We start from the raw sequence: 17,689 nt of genomic DNA, 5'->3' as shown, positions 1-17,689 counted from the left end.
GAAACCCACAAAAACACAGGGAGAACCTGCAAACTCCATGCAGATAGTGTCCTGGCTGGGACCTAAGCACTGCAAAGACCAGAGTGCTAACCAGAGAGCCCCAGTGCGACCCAATGCTCATAAATACATGTCAATGTCCCCATTATCAGTTCTCCCCAGTACATAGTGAATGGAAGCGAGTGCTTAAGAACCACAGTCTGTATTTTTTCTTATTCTGACCAACTAGCAAAGACTGATTTCAACAAAAACAGAAATAAATGCTCTAAAAATGAATTGAATTGATGTAACCTACAAAATCATCACAAGGTGGCAGCAGATAACTGAATTAAGTTTTCCTGCTGATCTGGGAGAGTGAAAAGAAAGTGAATGTTGGGAACACTGAACCAAATTAATCACCTGTGGGACAAGATCATGGTGCTGCACATCAAAATACATAGATTTTAGTTTTCAACTGCCATTGTCTGGTAATGCCATGTAACAGTGATTGGAGAAGTACTGAAGCCAGGGGATCAATATAACACACAGGTCATTTGTATTTTCAGAAAAATGGAAACATATCTAAATACTGGTTTCTCTATCCATATCCTTATTTTAAATTTCTATATAAAATAAATAATATAAATCCATAACGGGTTACACCCTCATAAAGTACCCCAATATGCAGTCTGTAGATGTGAAATATAAGGTCAGACATGAAATACTATGATACTTACCATTGTTCCCATCTTTTTTCCTGAAAACAGGTTTACAATATATAAAAGGACCAATTTTTAATGGAAGTATACATTAAAAACGAAATAGCGAGCGAGCAGGGTGTTCATTACGGAAGAACAGGCAATGTTCCTACTGCAGCCATTTTACCTGTCCTTTCACAATTCTTATATAAAGTACATCGAGCTGCTAAGTGCACAACCCCAGCATACCCGGCTACAAGGAATGAATGCGCATGCTTAACAATTATGTCATTCCAGCCTGGCCAATCAAGTTGGCTGAAGACCTAACCATGAAACAGGAGCGGGTGAAAAAGGCAGTGCCGATCCTAGAGAGATGACTAAAGCTACGTACACACTTCCAATTATTATCGTTGGAAAACGAACGACGAACGATCCTGCACGATATCTACGAACGATCGTATAGCACCGATCCTGTACATACAGATAACGACACGATCGTTCGTAGATATTGTACACACAATAGATACGATCGTTTGAGCGATAGAGGAACTATGTGCACGACAGGAAGTGAACGAACGTTCGTTCATTACGCATGCTCAGCCCATGGACGATCAACGAACGATCGTACACACGAACGATGGTCAACGATCATCGTCCAATCCGATCCGCCGGTCCGGTCGTTCGTTTCCAACGACTTTCCTCGTTCGTCGGCGTCGTTGGTTACTTTTTTCACGAATGATTTTTGCCCAATCGATCGTTCGTTCGTCGTTCATTTTGAACGATAAAAATTGGAAGTGTGTACGCACCTTAAGTGTGCATGACCTGTGTGAATGATTCTATCTGCTTGATCAAACCAAAGAGCTGGCCTGCCGCCAGGATCGCTCCCTAAACCACCAGCCGAGGACAATTCTCGACAACCAGTATAGCTGTAAAGTAAACTATGGGGAGAATTACCATTTTCTAGCTGTTTATCGTAGTGGTCGCCAACCTTTTTGTACCTACGGACCAGTAAACTCACAGGCTCCGGACTGCGCATGCGTGGGAAACGGTGTTTCACTTCAAGAGGAAGAAACTTCCCTGAGAGACATCATGATGCCAGAACCCGCCTGCAATTGGAAAGTGGGCAGGTTGTGCCCTGAGCCTGCAATGTCTCCAGGAGACATGGTTCGCGGCTCTGGTTGGAAATTACAGATGGTCACGAGAAAAAAAAGTTCAACTGTCTTTAGCTTTGCTTACAGCAAACATTCGCCCTAGTACATTTGGTAAGTTTACACAATGCCACCACATGTATTTCTATCCAGAGTTGTACTATTTTTTGCCAAGATCTCGTCTTGATGGTAGGAGAGTCGGACCGGTATGTAAAGTCTTCACCAGCCCATCCCAAAGATTATCAATGTTCTGGACTATGGTGGCCAATCCATGTGTGATAATGTCGTCTCATACTCCTCAAACCTTTCGCAATTAAATCCCTAATAATCCTGGCATTGTCATCTTGGAATATGTCCATTCCAATCCATTGATGGAAAACCTGGTTAGTCTGTATATTGAAATAGCTGACCTCATTTGGTCACAATGTTGCTGAACCTAGACCTGACCAACTAAAAGAGTAAACTCAAAAGTGCTCAAAACAAAAAAAAAAAAAATACACTTACCTTTAATCCTGCAGAGCAGTCAGTCGGTCCGGAAGTTTCTTCCATCCTGGTATCCGTTTTTCAGGCCAGCACCCGAAGCGCCGCCTACTTCTCCTCTTCTACTTGGTGGTTCTTCCTGTCACCCGATGCAGGCGTGAGATCAGGTGACGTAGTTTGGGAGAAAAAAGACTTGCCGATCTCACTGCTCATGCGTGAGATTGGCTCCACCCCCTTTTGACGAAAGGGCTCCTTCTGCACATGCCCGAGGGCAGTGCTGCACCCTTTAAAAAAAAAAAAATTTCACCTTACATAAAAGAGTTGTCTACCCTTTTAAGTAAAGTGAAAAGGTATGCTTTAAGCATCCCCAGATCATAACGCTGCCCTTCACAGGCTTGGTGACTCATGGTAAACAATATTTTTATTGAATCTAATATATGCATCATGGCCAGATTTCAGATGTTTGGAATGTTTTCAGATGTTTTGGAACATATACAATCTTTTAGGTGACGTGGACAAAATGGCAGCTGCGCTGTATAAATGGACGAGGCACACTAGGTCATGTACTAAACAAGCAAGAGCTAATATAACTCTAATCTCCGGTGATAGCTGACCAAACAATTTCCAATTTATATTTAAATGGGAAAGTAAACCAAAGCTTTTACTTCAGTCAGCAAACAAAAGGCAACTTATCGCATGAATTACCATTGATTGTTTAAAGGAAATGGCGACTCCTCTGTAATTAAACCGATCGTTGTGTTACAAGGAGATAAGAGGCAGGTTGTTTATAAATCACCCAACCATGAAAGGACACCGGAGATAGAACCTGCTGGCCCAAAGCACAAAGTAGCCTTTTTGTAAAGCTAACGGACAACATAAGCTGTAGCAGGAACTAAACATCATGGCTGTGGTTTACATGACAAGATGGCTCTCTTGTATGTAGCCCGATGCGGATTTTCATGCGTCTTCAGGAAAAACGACCAAAGTCACTTATGCAATATTTTCAATGTCAAAAACATAATTATAATTTTAAGGCACATCAACAATACCAATCAAACAGATAACAATCAAAAATGAACTGAGCAATATATTTGGTGTTGATTGGAAGGTCATTGTATTGAAATATAAATACTTTTTTTGTGGCATTATTGATATTTCAGGTCAACAAAACGTTAAAATTAAGGTATTGTACTGGGCCAGGCCCTGTGAAATATGCAATCTTGTTTCTGTATTTGGAAATATCCAGTTGGTCAGTAGCTAAGCTCTTCTATATTAGACAATGGGAGCAATGTATTGGCCTTACACTTTTCCAGAATAATGTCCTAGACCTCCTCTCTTCTCTATCGGTACAAGTTACACGGAGACAAATTCTAAAATATTCACCTGTTGGTATCATGTCCTAACCATGTTACACACTATATATCCAGGGGTTCCAGATCTTTGCTAGAGGTGCAAAGGGAATCATAGCTCTCTTGCACATATCCTGGAGTTGCCCAAAGAATCAACCATTCTATAATGTAGGGTGCAATCTTTAGTGAAGACGTTCATAGATCAAATTTTACCATTCGAGCCATCTCCCCCACCATTAAACCTGAGGAGCCATCATGCCTCAAATTCATTTACTCAAAATGGCTACGTCCTGCATTAGAGCACTGTGCCATCAGCCAAGTGCACCATTGATAGCACATTAGCTTTTTACAATGCTGGAAAATGTTGGCTGTTCTCATTTGGCTGGAGAATTAGGATTCCCTTGCATTAGATACCCCCTGACTTGCCCTACTAGGCACTAGGTTTACTAACTAGGACTTCTCCAGGGGTCATATGCCCATTTTTGTTTCTAGATATGCACATGAATATGGGTCCACATGGGACCCACATCCTCCCTTCCCCATCACTTTTTCTTATCCTGCTTTCTTTTACTTTGTATGCCTTGGCATTATCTCTTTTCTTCATCTGATGTTGAACTGCCTATCTCTAACAAGTTGTACATAATTGCACCCACAGAAACAAACTCTGTTTGTGTCCTGTGGAATATATTTTTTTGTGACGAGCCAGCTCTGTCCCTTTACCTTTTTGTATTGTAGGAGTATGATGACCTTTCCATTCATGTAGAACAACTTTTTTTATGATAACTGGACTAGTTTGGCCATCTTCTATTAAGTATTTAAAGCAAACCTAAACTCAGAAATTTCACTTTACTTAAAAAGGTTAGATAACCCTTTTATGTAAAAGTTCTTTAAAAAAAAAAAAAAAAAAAAAAAGGGGTGCAGCACCACCCCCTTAATTGTCCATTGCCTAGGTGATTGAAAATGAATGGGAGCGCAAAGCCTCCTGGGATATCACACATCCCGGGAGGCTCTTGGGTGCTCCTCCTGTGCATGCTCCAGCATCTCAGGCATGCACAGAAGGAGCCCTTTTGTCAAAAGGAAAGAAAATTGCCAATCCCACGGATGTGCAGTGAGATCAGCAAGTTGTTTTTCCCACCTATGTCACCCGATCTCGTACCTGAGTCGGGTGACATAGGGGAAAAAAAAAGCCGGAAGAAGAGAAGATGGCGGCGCCCGAAGTGCCGGCCAGAAGACCAGTGGATGGATCAGACTGCCCTGCGAGATTGAAAGTAAGTGTATTTTTGTTATGGGGACTTTTGAGTTTAGTTCCTCTTTAGTATAATTTAAAATAAAAAGAAAGGTGGGATGGTACATACAAGGAGGGTCATGGTTTAGTTATCCTTTAATGCAACTAAGGTAACCCACATCTAAATTGTGCGCACTGCTCATACAGGTGACCGGGTACCAACCTATCCTGTGCAACTTCCCTCCATTCCTGTAGGACAGAAGGCACCAAAGATGGATTGCTTACCCTCAATATAAACTGTATTTGGTGTCCTATGAATATCAGATTACTGCCAATAAGGTGAGTTTAGGTATCGAATACATGGTGCAATACAGTTCTATGAGAACAGTCCTGTATAGTTTAGACACTGGATGGCATTCTAAGCTTAGCTGGCACCTAGACTAAGACCTAGCTGGGAAGTAAGGGACTCTCCTCTTCCCTAGGTCTATGTTCAGGGCACAATAATAACTTACTAAACAAACAGATTCAAGCTATAATTACCACAGCATAACCACGCCACACAAGATTGCAGAGGAAGCTATTGTCTTGTGTTCATTTCCAGCATCTGGTATCAGAAGGGTTAAACAGTGGAACATTTATATGTATTACCAATAATCCAATGATGAGAGGAGATGATTGGGCTGTTGCATGACATCACCAGGTGTTGATGGCTATATATTACAAGAAGATATAAGGCCACTGCTGGTTAAAGACCTGGAAATCAAACATGACATTCACTTGACAAGCCTAATACAGAATGATTCCCATAAACGTCATCTATGAGGCGCCTTCCCTCCCCAATGTGCACACAAATGACAGATTATATTTTTAGACCTGCTGAGAGTTTGGCTAGGAGACACCTTCACACAGGGTGTCTCATAATGACATTGCCGCTTCCAAATATCTGCAAAGGAGAAAGTGAATACTTACCTTGTACACGACTAAATGAGATTACAAAAAAAAAAAAAATACTGGGTGAAGTCTGTTCAAAAAATTTAATTTAAGGAAGTATCTATCTCCCATGTGCCCCTTTCATGCACATTGGATTCTCCCAATAATCCCTACTGTGCTCTGAAAGGGGAACTAAACTGAAAGTAAAAAAACTAACTCACTTACCTTTACAGTTTTCTCCCCAGCCCCTTTTAGCTGGGCGCACCACCCAGAGCTTTTCAGTAACCACCCTGGCTGATTTTTGTTGGTTAATAAAAAGTTCAGTCACAATACAGGGGTTGCCACCCACCTACAATTTCTAACCACCCAGCTTAAAAAAAAAAAAAAAAAATTGAGTTGGACACTACCTTTACTTCGACCCCAGGGGAGATGTCTTGCCATCAGTCTTTGCGCTGACGTAGAGGAAGCACCATATGCCCGTCGTCTGGCTATGCCACCCCACCCACTCCATAGGCGCGAGATTGGGTGACGTAGCCAGCTGTAAAGGGGAAAGAAAAGTGTCGCTCTCACTGCCCATGCTTGAGATCGGCATTTTTTTCCCCCCCAATGTATTAAAATGTCCCTTTGAAATCGGACATGCACTGAAGAAACAGCCAGGAGCCTCCTGGTATGCATGATGTAGGTATCCCAGGAGTAATGTAAAAATGTTGGTGATAGGTCCATTTAAGTCAGTATTGGGGCTCAGCTGGAGGAACCACAAGATGAAGCGTATGAACACAGAGGATTAACACTTCCTTGAAGTGTTGGGCCTGAGCAATCTTTACCCAAGCAGAGCTCTGTAATAATGTATTTTACATTATCAGAATAGAAAAAACACTGCATAAAAAATACAGGTTCCCTTAAACTGTTGCAGGGACAGGATGACATGTCCTAGGATCCTAGTCTGGTGACAAGTAAAACCATAGGACCACATACAGGTCAGGGTTTTCATTTCTAATTTCTGAACCTCTGTAAACCCCACCCAACTAAGTTTACAACCCAAGGAATACCAATAATGTGTGTGGATCCCAGCCCTCATGGACTGCAGAACATATACTACAAAAATGACTTTTCACCTGAATCTTAAATACAAAACCAGAAGAAAGGTTGGAATTCTGTGATTTGTGAAGTTATGAAGCAGAGGAACAGAATCAGGAAGAATCAGTTAGTGTTTTTATTGAAAGATTTCATTCTGAAAATCAAACTGCTGACAAAAAGCGTAAAGACAAGTCTGAATTTATCCAGTAATTTTTTTTTTATTTTAAAAAGTACAGAAGTTTCACAAAACTACGAAAAATCTTACAAGTCTGAAAGCCCTTAGTGTACATAAAAAAAGAAACTGAACAAGAGTGTCGTTCATTTAGAAAGATATAAAAACGGTAAGCGATAATTGTGCTCGACCAGACCATCTGAAGAAGACACACCCCATGGGGGGAGGGGGGGGGATCAGATCCGCTGTGCCACAATTGCCAGACCTACCTTTCTGATCAGGTGTATGATTGATATGTACAGCTGATATCATTGCATTTCATAAGTGTCATTGTTTGCTTTGGGATGTCAGCAAGATTGATATGTACAGATCTGATATCATTGCATTAGATAAATGTAATTGTTTGCTTTGGGATGTCAGCAATCAGATATGTAGGAACAATGTCTGTATTACAACACTACCTTGTGAACAATTGAAATCTGGAACAGGTACATTTGTTAACAATTAAAACAATGCAATCAGACAAAACATACATATTCACCAAATTAGATTTTAGAACATTTGTAAGATTGACACGCTCCATCATCACATAACAGAACCTCAAAATCTGTCTTGGTGCACTGACCAAAGATGTGGCATTATATGGAAAAAAAAAGGGGAACTGGATTCTACAGGACTACAGCTCTTCAATATTACAAAATTATAATTTGTGGTTCCCGAGATCATCTGCACACTATTGCAGCTTATACACCAATAGTCACTGCCTACCTAGCTAACAAGACTTTATCCCACCCATTATTTCCTCGTCCAATGACAATATCAGGGGAAGGAGCCGTGACCTCTGCAACATTGGAAACTGCAAGAGGACTGCTGACTGGTCAGAGTGGAATGTGCCAGAGCTAAAGAAAACTCTTCACCAAAAATCCTAATAAAGTGACTTTGGACATTTAATGTCCACAGATAAACCACCTTACAAGCGGCTCTATTTATTCTATCACACTCCCTGGCCATTTCTAGCCAACACTGCAGCCCTAAGCTTTAAAACAAAAAAAAAAAAACAAGGCTTTTGCGTATGGCAGAGAGCACATAATCTCCCTATGTGCCAATTTTCAACTCTAAGTGGGTAATCCCCAAGTTTAAACATTGTCCCATGGGGGAGGAAGGTAAGGTACCATCATCCTTTAGTCTATGCCCCAACACCAAAGCCCAGACACTGCATCAAGGAGGTAATAAGCGTGGCTTAGGAAGTATTAAAACCCAAAGCTTATGATTAGACAAACTCTTTAAACAAACTAAAACCCCTTTTAAGTTAAATAAGCCAAAGCAGTGAGTTGGTTTATATCAAACAAAAGTGAATAGGGTTTCCAGGAACTCACCCATATAATTTAGAATTTTGGATGAAGTTGGGGGAAGCTTACCAAGCCAAACTTTTCCAAGCTGTCCTACTGCCCAGTATTCCATTAATAGACCCCTAGAACAAATACTCTCTTTAGCAAAAGAAAATGGTTGACTATTACAGGTACAGCAGCTTACAACATCTGTAGTCACAAGTAATACCAATAGCTCTTTAACAGAAAACTTCAGTTTAAGTGGTGCTTTAACATACTACCCTGGAACGAACAGATTCCTATAAGTACAGTGCAGTTTGGGTAGTGATGGAGCGTGTCAATATGTAGCAGGAAAATAAAGCGAGCTTGTCGTCATACTCAGGCTTATAAACTCATTTATAGGATGATATACAGCGCCTTTTCCAATGTTTTGCTCAGTCATACTGCATTGTTTCTCCACCCGAGTATGAGGACGGTTGTGACATAGAAACACTGAATCATTCAGTAGAGTTAGAAAGGTCAGGTGACATAAAAAGTCAGCGGCTTCACATTTAAAGCACCTTAAGAAAGACAAATGTAGGCACACGTGTCTTCGGAGATACATTCCTGCATAAGGTTTTTGACTTGAAAAGGCACCATCGGGGTGATCGGGAGCAGGTGTGACCAGGAATTGTACTGCACGTGTCTGTACAGCAGCACAACAAGACTATCCGAGGATGAAATATAAACCAGCACTTGCAATGGCACTTTGTTAACCCTCACCGATGTGAACAGACTCAACCACAGTCAAGACAAACCAGCAACCCCCCCCCCCCTGAATTCTGGAAAAATAATCTGTTACATCTTTACAGCCCCCAAGAACCCTGGCATTGAGAAAACGGCTTGGCTATTAACCTAGGCATCACATGATCAGTTTCTCATAAGTTCTGAATCAAAAAGCAGATACTGCAGTTTCATGTCATTTGTCCTCTATTGCATGCTTTACCGGTGGACAAATATTCACTAGGAGAGTTTAGGATCGATTTGTTTATATGGGATATTATTGGCCAAGTTATATGAGGATTTTTAACTAAATGACAAAGGGTTCCCAGAGCTCTAGGGATAATCTAAAGAGCCTTACTGCACAGCTTGCTTAGCAGTTACCTTAATTTTGTCAAGATGACCATTTAGGTTTAGTCCTAATGCTAATCGGCAAAGAAAACATCTAAATATAATCCAAGCCCGAAGGTGATGTTCCAGCCAGAGTCCCAGAGAGCAGCAAAGACCTAAAAGCAGGTAACAAAGGTTAAGGAAGTGCAAAGTGCAGATATCCAGGGGAATTAGATCCATAACCAAGAAGCAAAAAAATACATCTTGGTCCAACATGGCAATTAAATTGTCTGCCATTACCACTGATAAACAATGAGTATGGATGCCAGATGGATTAGAATATAGACCTAACAAACACCCAGCCCCAGATTGGTTTTGTTCAGCTAAATTGTTTCTAAATTCACATAGTAGCCCACTCCTACTCAATCACAAATCTCCTTACTCCAGAAAGCTTGTGACATAGGCAAAAGGTACCATTTGCAGCTGTCTAGAGATTACCTGCACCTACTTCAAGGGACAACAGCTGCCTTCATAATATATATACACAGGTAGTAAAACATCCGCCCATAAATATGCTGACTACGTCAATTAAAATGTAAATTGATTCATACCCGGATGTCTGCTACACTGCAGATAAACTGTTTTTTTTATGCACTACTTATAAGCAATGAAACAAAATAATAAATAAAAAAAAAATAACAATACAAAGATTGAAGCTTTGCCTGACATTCCCGCACTTACACGAATGCCATAATCAGTGGCTTTAATAGAAACAAGACCAACCTTCCCAACTGTCAAAAACAACAGTTATACAAGAGAGCCTAATACTTGACTGGTACCTTCTGCAAGAAATCTGAAATATGGGGACATGTCAACGTCTTCTGCACTTCAGCTTTTTTACCCTCACCCCCTGTAAATTGCCAGCCTGAAATTTATAGGTTTGTTAGATATATGACTGAGCACATAAGTAGAACAGTAACTGCTGTGCAGAACCAGGTATTAAGCTGAATGTACAGGTGAGGTCAGTCAGTGGTGGATCCTTATGGAATGTGCGGGGAAGGAACAAAACCAAGAAGTCTTATGGGTGTGGTGCCACCTGTGTATACAGGGCACACAATTAACCTTTCACACTATGGAACCATCCTTGTTCTGTGCTGGGATCATGACAGGAATGGCTCCCATTCTGCTAAGATTTGGACCGGCTACCTTGGGTGCTGTGAAACTTGGATTCTGACTGGCAGGACGTTTGTGTTCTTCGCTTGGTACCTGGTTGTAATGGGCCTTTGAATAGCCATCCATGTTTGATGGAGACAAGGAGCCCAATGAGGAGTGATTGCTTCCTATGTAGCTCCGAGCGGTGGAAGTGCGGCTCTTTGGTGGAGCGACATCCTCTCTGGAGTAGTAAAAAGAATTAGATACAATAAACAAATGGAACATAAAGTGCTAACATTCGTGGAGAAAATAAAATACCATTTTTGTAATCTATGTGAAATCTTGAGGTCCATTGAGACAAAAGAATTTTAACCTTCAGCTCATGTGGACACCTACCGGTGTACTGTATACAGACACACAAAAACCTGTAAGCCAGCTCAGAATACCCTCAACCCTACTGACATCATGTCTTTGTTTTGTAGCAAAACAGTGCTGAAACAACTAACACAGAGGGGTAGGACTCCTGTTGGGTTGTCTAACCTTTTATGTAAAGTGAAAATTGTGAGTTTAGGTACACTTAAGTATACAATTCTAATTTTTTATCTCATCCATTGGGACACAGAAAGACTTTAGTTATAGGGCATTTAAAAGGAGCCCAACTTAACAATGCAGCAATCATGTCTAAGAAAACTGGGTCAGTAAATAAGCCATTCATCCATCAGGTAAAACTTAAGAATGTGTGATTGACCAGATGGTAGCCTTTAAGTCTGGGAAAGATGTTAGATGTCAGAAAGCCCTTACAAATCTGGAAGAGTGCAACTTGGCAGTAAAGGTGGAGACCCAGGACTTAAGCCTAAATGATGGCCTGTCACCTACTGAAAGATGGTTAAGTAGGAAGCCAGTGCACCTGGAAAACCTCACAGTTCCATTTTTACCATAATGCAGTCTGTAAAGTGAAATCCAGCCTGAAGGTCACTTCCAAACTATTTAAACACACATATATAATTGGTTAGTGTTAACCACAAAAGAGCTGAAGATCAGACAACTGTCCTAAGTCACTATCTGGAAATTGGTTGGTTATAGGAGGGACTATGCTAGGTTTGTCCAGTTCTCTTAAGGGCAGCAGTATAACCCAAATGTAAAGTCTTCTTGTGCTCCTCAAAGCAAGAAAAAAAAAAAAGAGATATTAAGTTTGAGCATCTGTTCTATCAGGCATGAAGGTACAAACACAGTTGAGGAATATATGAATTTTTAAATTTTTGTGTTGCGATGCTCAGCTTTGTGTAGATGCACTACAATTTTATTTAAAATAAATAGCACTGTTGCACACGGCTTAATGTGTTCCTGTAGAGAAGACATGCACTACCTGGAGCCCCAACTCCATGTACTAGTCATCACTAGATGCATAGTTTCTGCAATTCCAATAAAATACATTTATACTCTTGAATATTTAAGGGTAAAAAACAAATCCCACCTTATTTCATGTTGAATTTCCTTCTCATACTTTTTCTCTTTTTGTTTTCTGCAGCAACAAAAGATCAAAATCCCCAGGATGATAAGGAAGAGTAACGTCCCAATAATGGCTCCAGCAATAATCCCAGCTGTGTTTGCAGCTAAACAGAGAATAAATCAAACTTTCATTAGAACATCGTTATTCCATGTCAGTTCTCATTTAATATATTACAGTAAAACAAGATGTATAGGACATCTCCTATCCAAACTAAATGAAGTAAATTACAATTATTTGCCCATTCACCCAGCACAAGCCTAGATGTGTCCCAGAACCCAGATTGGGTGGATGGGGGCTTTCATCACGAACATGAATGGTGTGGTATTATTTACGATCAAGTGGCTGAGTATTTTAGAGTTTTGTATGTGGTAGAGGATTTTCAGGGTGAAGGCCTGAGTACCTGCTTATGAGCCAAGCCTTCATTAGAAGTCCCCAGACAGAAATTATTATTATCCAGAAGGTATATAGCACTAACATATTATGCAGCTCTTTAGAAAGTCTATAGTTATGTCATTAACTGTCCCTCAAAGGGGCTCACAATCTAATGTCCCTACCATAGTTTTATGTTATTACCACAGTCTGAGGACAATTTTTGAGGGGAAGCCAATTAACCTAACTGCATATTTTTGGAATGTTGGAGGAATCCAGAGCAGTGTATGTAACCTGCCAAATGAGCTCATCACTGCTTTTATCCGCATACTTCCTACATGGGAAAAAAAAACAATTCTCCCCCCCAAAAAACTAATATATAAAATACTGCAAGAGGCTAATATGAGGCAAAAAGGTAATGTACTTGGCAACTTGTATTTTTTAAAAATTAATTTATGATATATAATATGAACACAGAGCTGCATTATCTGTGTATTTTTATCTCCTTAAACGTCAGCCTTAGCATTTACAATAATGAAAACCTTACCCTTCGAACTATATGAATCATCAGTTTTACAAAATGAACTTTACTTTCTTCATCTAAATTTATCTTTACACGCTCCTTCTTATCTCAGGATTTGCTGAACTGAAGACGGTGCCCATTTTAGGACATTTCTACCCAGTGCAGTGAATTAGGTGATGTCAGGCTGGGAAGGGATGGGACAGTTAAGTCAAATGAATAAACTTCTTTGCCAATGGAAAGGCCCACAACATGATCAGTTCTCATACGGATGATCACTGAAGGAAATGTTTGCTAAAACTGCAGGGGAAAATTGTATTCACTGCAAGCTGCCTACAGGGGCGAATACTAGACCAGTCACCCTGCACAAGGGTAAAGAGCAGCAGTGACTGGTCCTGATGGAGGAAGCTACTACAATGATACAATATTTCATATTACATGTATGTGGAATACACAAAGCATGCCAAGATTCAAGTAAAAACACACATCCCTTCTATGAAGACATTTTTTGCATGTGCCAGGGCTCAGCTTTAGCATACAATTAATTGCAGCCAATCTAGACAGAAATGTGGCTGTGGAGGTTTTCTTTTACCTCTTGGCATTGTCACAGGAATAGAAATGAGTGAAGCAGAACAAGGTTCTGGCCTTCTCTTACACAAAAATAAATAACTTTTTTATTGCAATTTCCCTCCCTGATAGACAGACTTCTAAACATTTCCTTGTCCCAGTAACATGTCTCTTAATATCTACTCAAAAATAATGTGTGTTTCACTCTATATTTTATTACCTTTTACTTATATTACAGCTAGCCAGTCTTTAGATGTGGGAGCTGCCTTAGCCTTAAGTCAGAAATTACATGTTGATCCTCCCAGAAAGATTAGAACTAAAGACTAGAAGTGATCAGCTTTCTGTGAACTACTGGAAATCTCCTCCCCTATTTAATGGAGATAGAGAGGTGTGTAATGCAATTTAGTTGCAATTAGTTGCAAGCAGATGCAATGTTACAAGGAGGTATTACCATGGGAACCTGTTATACCATCACCAGCAGTAAGGCATTTGCATTTCCTCCTTGTTTTCCTTAAGCCTTACTTACCTGTAGTATAAGGTGCGTGTTCAAATATTTCAGTCCAATAACATGCTATTATTATTTTGTAGCAGCTAATAATGTGCTCAGGAGTTCCAACCCATGGACAGTTCCCAATAGCACCAAAAATAAATAAAAAAAAGGACTCACTACGCCTAAAACATTGTGCAGTGTTGGATCCGAGGTGACAGATGAGAGGCTTCAGGGCGCCCCTAGGTATTCTGAATGCACATACAACAAGCCATAAAGTAAATTAAAAGATACAATCATAGTTCATTCTGTGAAGAAAACACCAATGGAATACTTACGGGGAACAACATTGAGGATGACCAGGCACTCATCAGTACCAACTCTGTTTCGGGATGTACATTTGTATGTACCACTAAACTCCTGTGAAACATTTTTTACACTGAGAACACTTCCTGTTGAGTCTAAATAAAATAATTAAAAAAAAAAAGATGAACAGAGTTAGCATCATATGACCATAAATATATAAACCACAATATAGTAGGCTAAATCAAATCTATGACAAGTCTGGACAATTAGCAAAAGATGATACAAATGCTGAAGCAGAAGTTATTTCCCAAATGTAAAGGCATTTTCCAATGTATTTTTTGTAATAGTTGCGCTCAGGCCAACCCTCTTCCAATTCTCTAGCCTTTATATTGCTCCTTCAAAAGCAATAGGTCCAAGAGAATGAAACACAATGTGGACTAAGCTCTGCTTTTAAAAGTTGTTCCTAACTTAAGGCTTTGTTCACATTGCCCATTAGCTTGCAGTGTGGTTACCACTTCCTCATGCCACTGATCTGCTACCACAGGAAAGACGCTACATGTAGCTACTCCTTGCAGTTCTCCCATAAGAAATGAATGGGGATGGCAGGGAGCAGTACCAGCACCACTTACTGTCACCAGCTGTCAAATGTGCAGAAACGTGCAAGCCACGCAGAATTGCTCCATCCCAAAGCAGGCCTGAACCTGCCAACATTACCTCCCATTAACCTGGTTTTATTCACACAGAACTGATATGAACCTTCATTATTCCCCACTGCACTGGGAAGCTTATTGGTTGATAGGGACAACACATAGTAAATGGCCCACAACAATATTATAGGTTGCAGATGTTACCAAAGACAGAATTTAAAAGATCTCACCAGATGTTGCAGTTGGTGGAAGTTTCTCCAGCCCACTCATCTTCTGCCAGGAGTAGGAAAGTGGCGCTGATCCTTCTTTGGCATTACATTTTAGAGCAAGGTCTTTCCCAATCTCCTGCTTTCCTTCAATGTAGCACCTGGTCTTTGCTGGCTTAACTGTATGAACAAACAAAGTAGATTAACTCAATGTACTTTATCACAGACATTATTTTCATGCTGCCGGTGGTGGTCTTTAATAGTACTTACCATACACAGTCAGGGGCATCTTCCTGTTTTGGTAGCCGGGAATCTTCTTCACTTTGCACTGATATGTCCCGGTGTCTGATTCCTGCAGGTTATTGATCTCTATGGAGCCATCTCCATCTCTGGGGTCTGGAGATACAAACTGCACTCGATCTTTCAGTGGCCCGTTGTGTTGGTACACAACATCCCTATGATAATTAATGACCTGTTCAAAAACAGAACAAAAAAAAAACTTTTGTTTAACAAGTCAGACAGTTGGAGTCACTGTGCGCACATTTTGTACTGCTGAAAAGTAAAAAGAATTTTCTCTAGTGGTTAAGAACCCAGAAACAGATTAGTAGCAGTGGTTTAAAGAAAGAAGGAAATAGAATGACATCTGGGGCAGGTGTTTTGGGAGTAAAAAATGCCCACAGGGGCTCCAGGAATGACAAAACTGTACAATACAGTGTACACAGACAGGAGAGTCTATCCAGTACTATGCACACTGTGGGGAAGCAAGCTCTGAAGCCAAGCGTTTCCCCCATTAGGAATAGAATCAGGATTTTTTTTCCCCTCTCATCCGTGCTCCATTAGGAAGATTTGTTGTCCTGTACACACAATAGGGAGCAATATTAAATCTTTTCAAAGTGATGAAAATCCCCTTAAAAAGCCTTACAGGCACAGGTGTCCCCAATAAGAAGCAGAGTACAAATGTCAAATAATCACCACCTGGGAGGAACATTCCTGCTTATCTTGAGCAAAAAAAAAAAAAAAAAATACCATGAGCACACTGGTACAACGAGGTCATTCATTAATTCGCCATAGCAGATTGATAAATGACTGAATGGGACCCAATTCTGGTCACTCATGGAGGAAAGAACGACAGGGTGCCACTTGCTCATCTTCTCCCCTTCCAACCTCTCTCCATAGAACAGAAAAGCACAGTGTGTACAGCGCTCATTCGTTCATCTGACACCGGAAGGTAATTTTCAAAGAAAAATCACCCATGTCCAATAGATGTCTGCATGAGGCTAAAAACTTTAGTCTTTAAAAGAATAACCCTATAAGGTGAAGAGCAGACAATCACTGCCCCATCTATAATGAAGAAATGTAAAGGGCACTTCCTACGCGGGTAAGTATACTTAATGTGGCACACTGCACCCCTGGCTTTGTTCCTCGGAGCAGCTCACTAGTGGGCAACTGGTATCCGGTCAACTTCTAGCTCTAGGTCAGGTGCTAGTTGGGAAATCAGAGCCATAAGAGAGACACAGCAAGTATATCAAACGGCACATCTCTGTTAACAGGCAATTTTATCCTCATGAACCCCAGAAATTACATTTACTTTCAACATTCTAACTCTAGCCATTTGCCATATGAGTTATGAGGATGTCCGTCTTGCAGCTGGGCTTTATGTTGTATAGCAAACAATAAGCACAACTTTTTGTTTTGAGCTGGAAATATGAATACAAGATTTTACCATTTGGAGACAGCAAAAAAGAGTGAATGCTTCCAACACCTTGGCATTCACCCAAAACGGAAAAATCAATCTTGGCTGAACTTTAAACAGAAAGGACCAGTAAAACTAGAACAGTTTCAGTACAGAAAAGCTTTGATGCCATTTGCAGACAGTAAGTTTTAGGGAATCAGATACAGAATTATCTTAGATAAAGCTTTTCTCATAAGACTGTACTTTCCATTGAGTAATCTTAATGAAAACCCTGCAGACCAACCTTCACAAAAATACAGATTTATTTTTGAAGATTTCAACTACTGGTAATAAATTCTGAGCATACCATAATGTATGCATAGCACAGAAATTGTGATATTAGTGCCCACTATAAATCATCATCAGTATGGTCTGGTAATCGCCAAAACTGGTATTATTTCTAGGTGTACAAAAAGCAGCTTTCTGGCTTTGCCTAGCTTCAATAGTAACCTGGAAGAAGCATGAAGAACAGAACAGACTCTTGAAATGAAGAGTTTAAAAAAGTACTAAAAAAAAAAAAAAAAAAGACACTAAATCATAATGAATGCTGAAAACTACAGCATTACAGAAATGTAAAATGCTAAAGATAAAACCACCATACAAAAATCCGTGCAGTGGCAATACCTAAGAAACTGGACGGATACTCAATGTCCTATGAGACTCCTTATGTTTCTCAACCATGGGTCCAATGAGCAATTTATGACTCTCAGGCAGTTTAACT

General features: G+C 40.3%; 1 protein-coding gene across 2 annotated transcripts in view; it reads right to left on the bottom strand.

Annotated features, from left to right (window-relative positions):
* Positions 1 to 7,077: 7,077 nt before the first annotated feature.
* The window catches only part of CXADR (CXADR Ig-like cell adhesion molecule), a 34,113-nt gene continuing 23,501 nt past the window's right edge, over positions 7,078 to 17,689 (bottom strand). For both annotated transcript variants that reach the window (XM_072432105.1, XM_072432101.1), the window contains 5 exons: positions 15,507 to 15,708; positions 15,261 to 15,416; positions 14,416 to 14,538; positions 12,099 to 12,237; positions 7,078 to 10,865 (listed from right to left, as the gene is read on the bottom strand). In XM_072432105.1, coding sequence (XP_072288206.1) covers positions 10,598 to 10,865; positions 12,099 to 12,237; positions 14,416 to 14,538; positions 15,261 to 15,416; positions 15,507 to 15,708 — 888 coding nt within the window. In that variant the 3' untranslated portion in view covers positions 7,078 to 10,597. The remainder of the gene's footprint in view (positions 10,866 to 12,098; positions 12,238 to 14,415; positions 14,539 to 15,260; positions 15,417 to 15,506; positions 15,709 to 17,689) is intronic.

The sequence above is a fragment of the Pyxicephalus adspersus genome, chromosome 1 (assembly GCF_032062135.1).
Source record: "Pyxicephalus adspersus chromosome 1, UCB_Pads_2.0, whole genome shotgun sequence".
In the NCBI taxonomy this organism is placed as follows: Eukaryota; Metazoa; Chordata; class Amphibia; order Anura; family Pyxicephalidae; genus Pyxicephalus; species Pyxicephalus adspersus.
The sequence above is the reverse complement of the archived record's forward strand: the minus strand, read 5'-3'. Positions and strand labels throughout refer to the sequence as shown.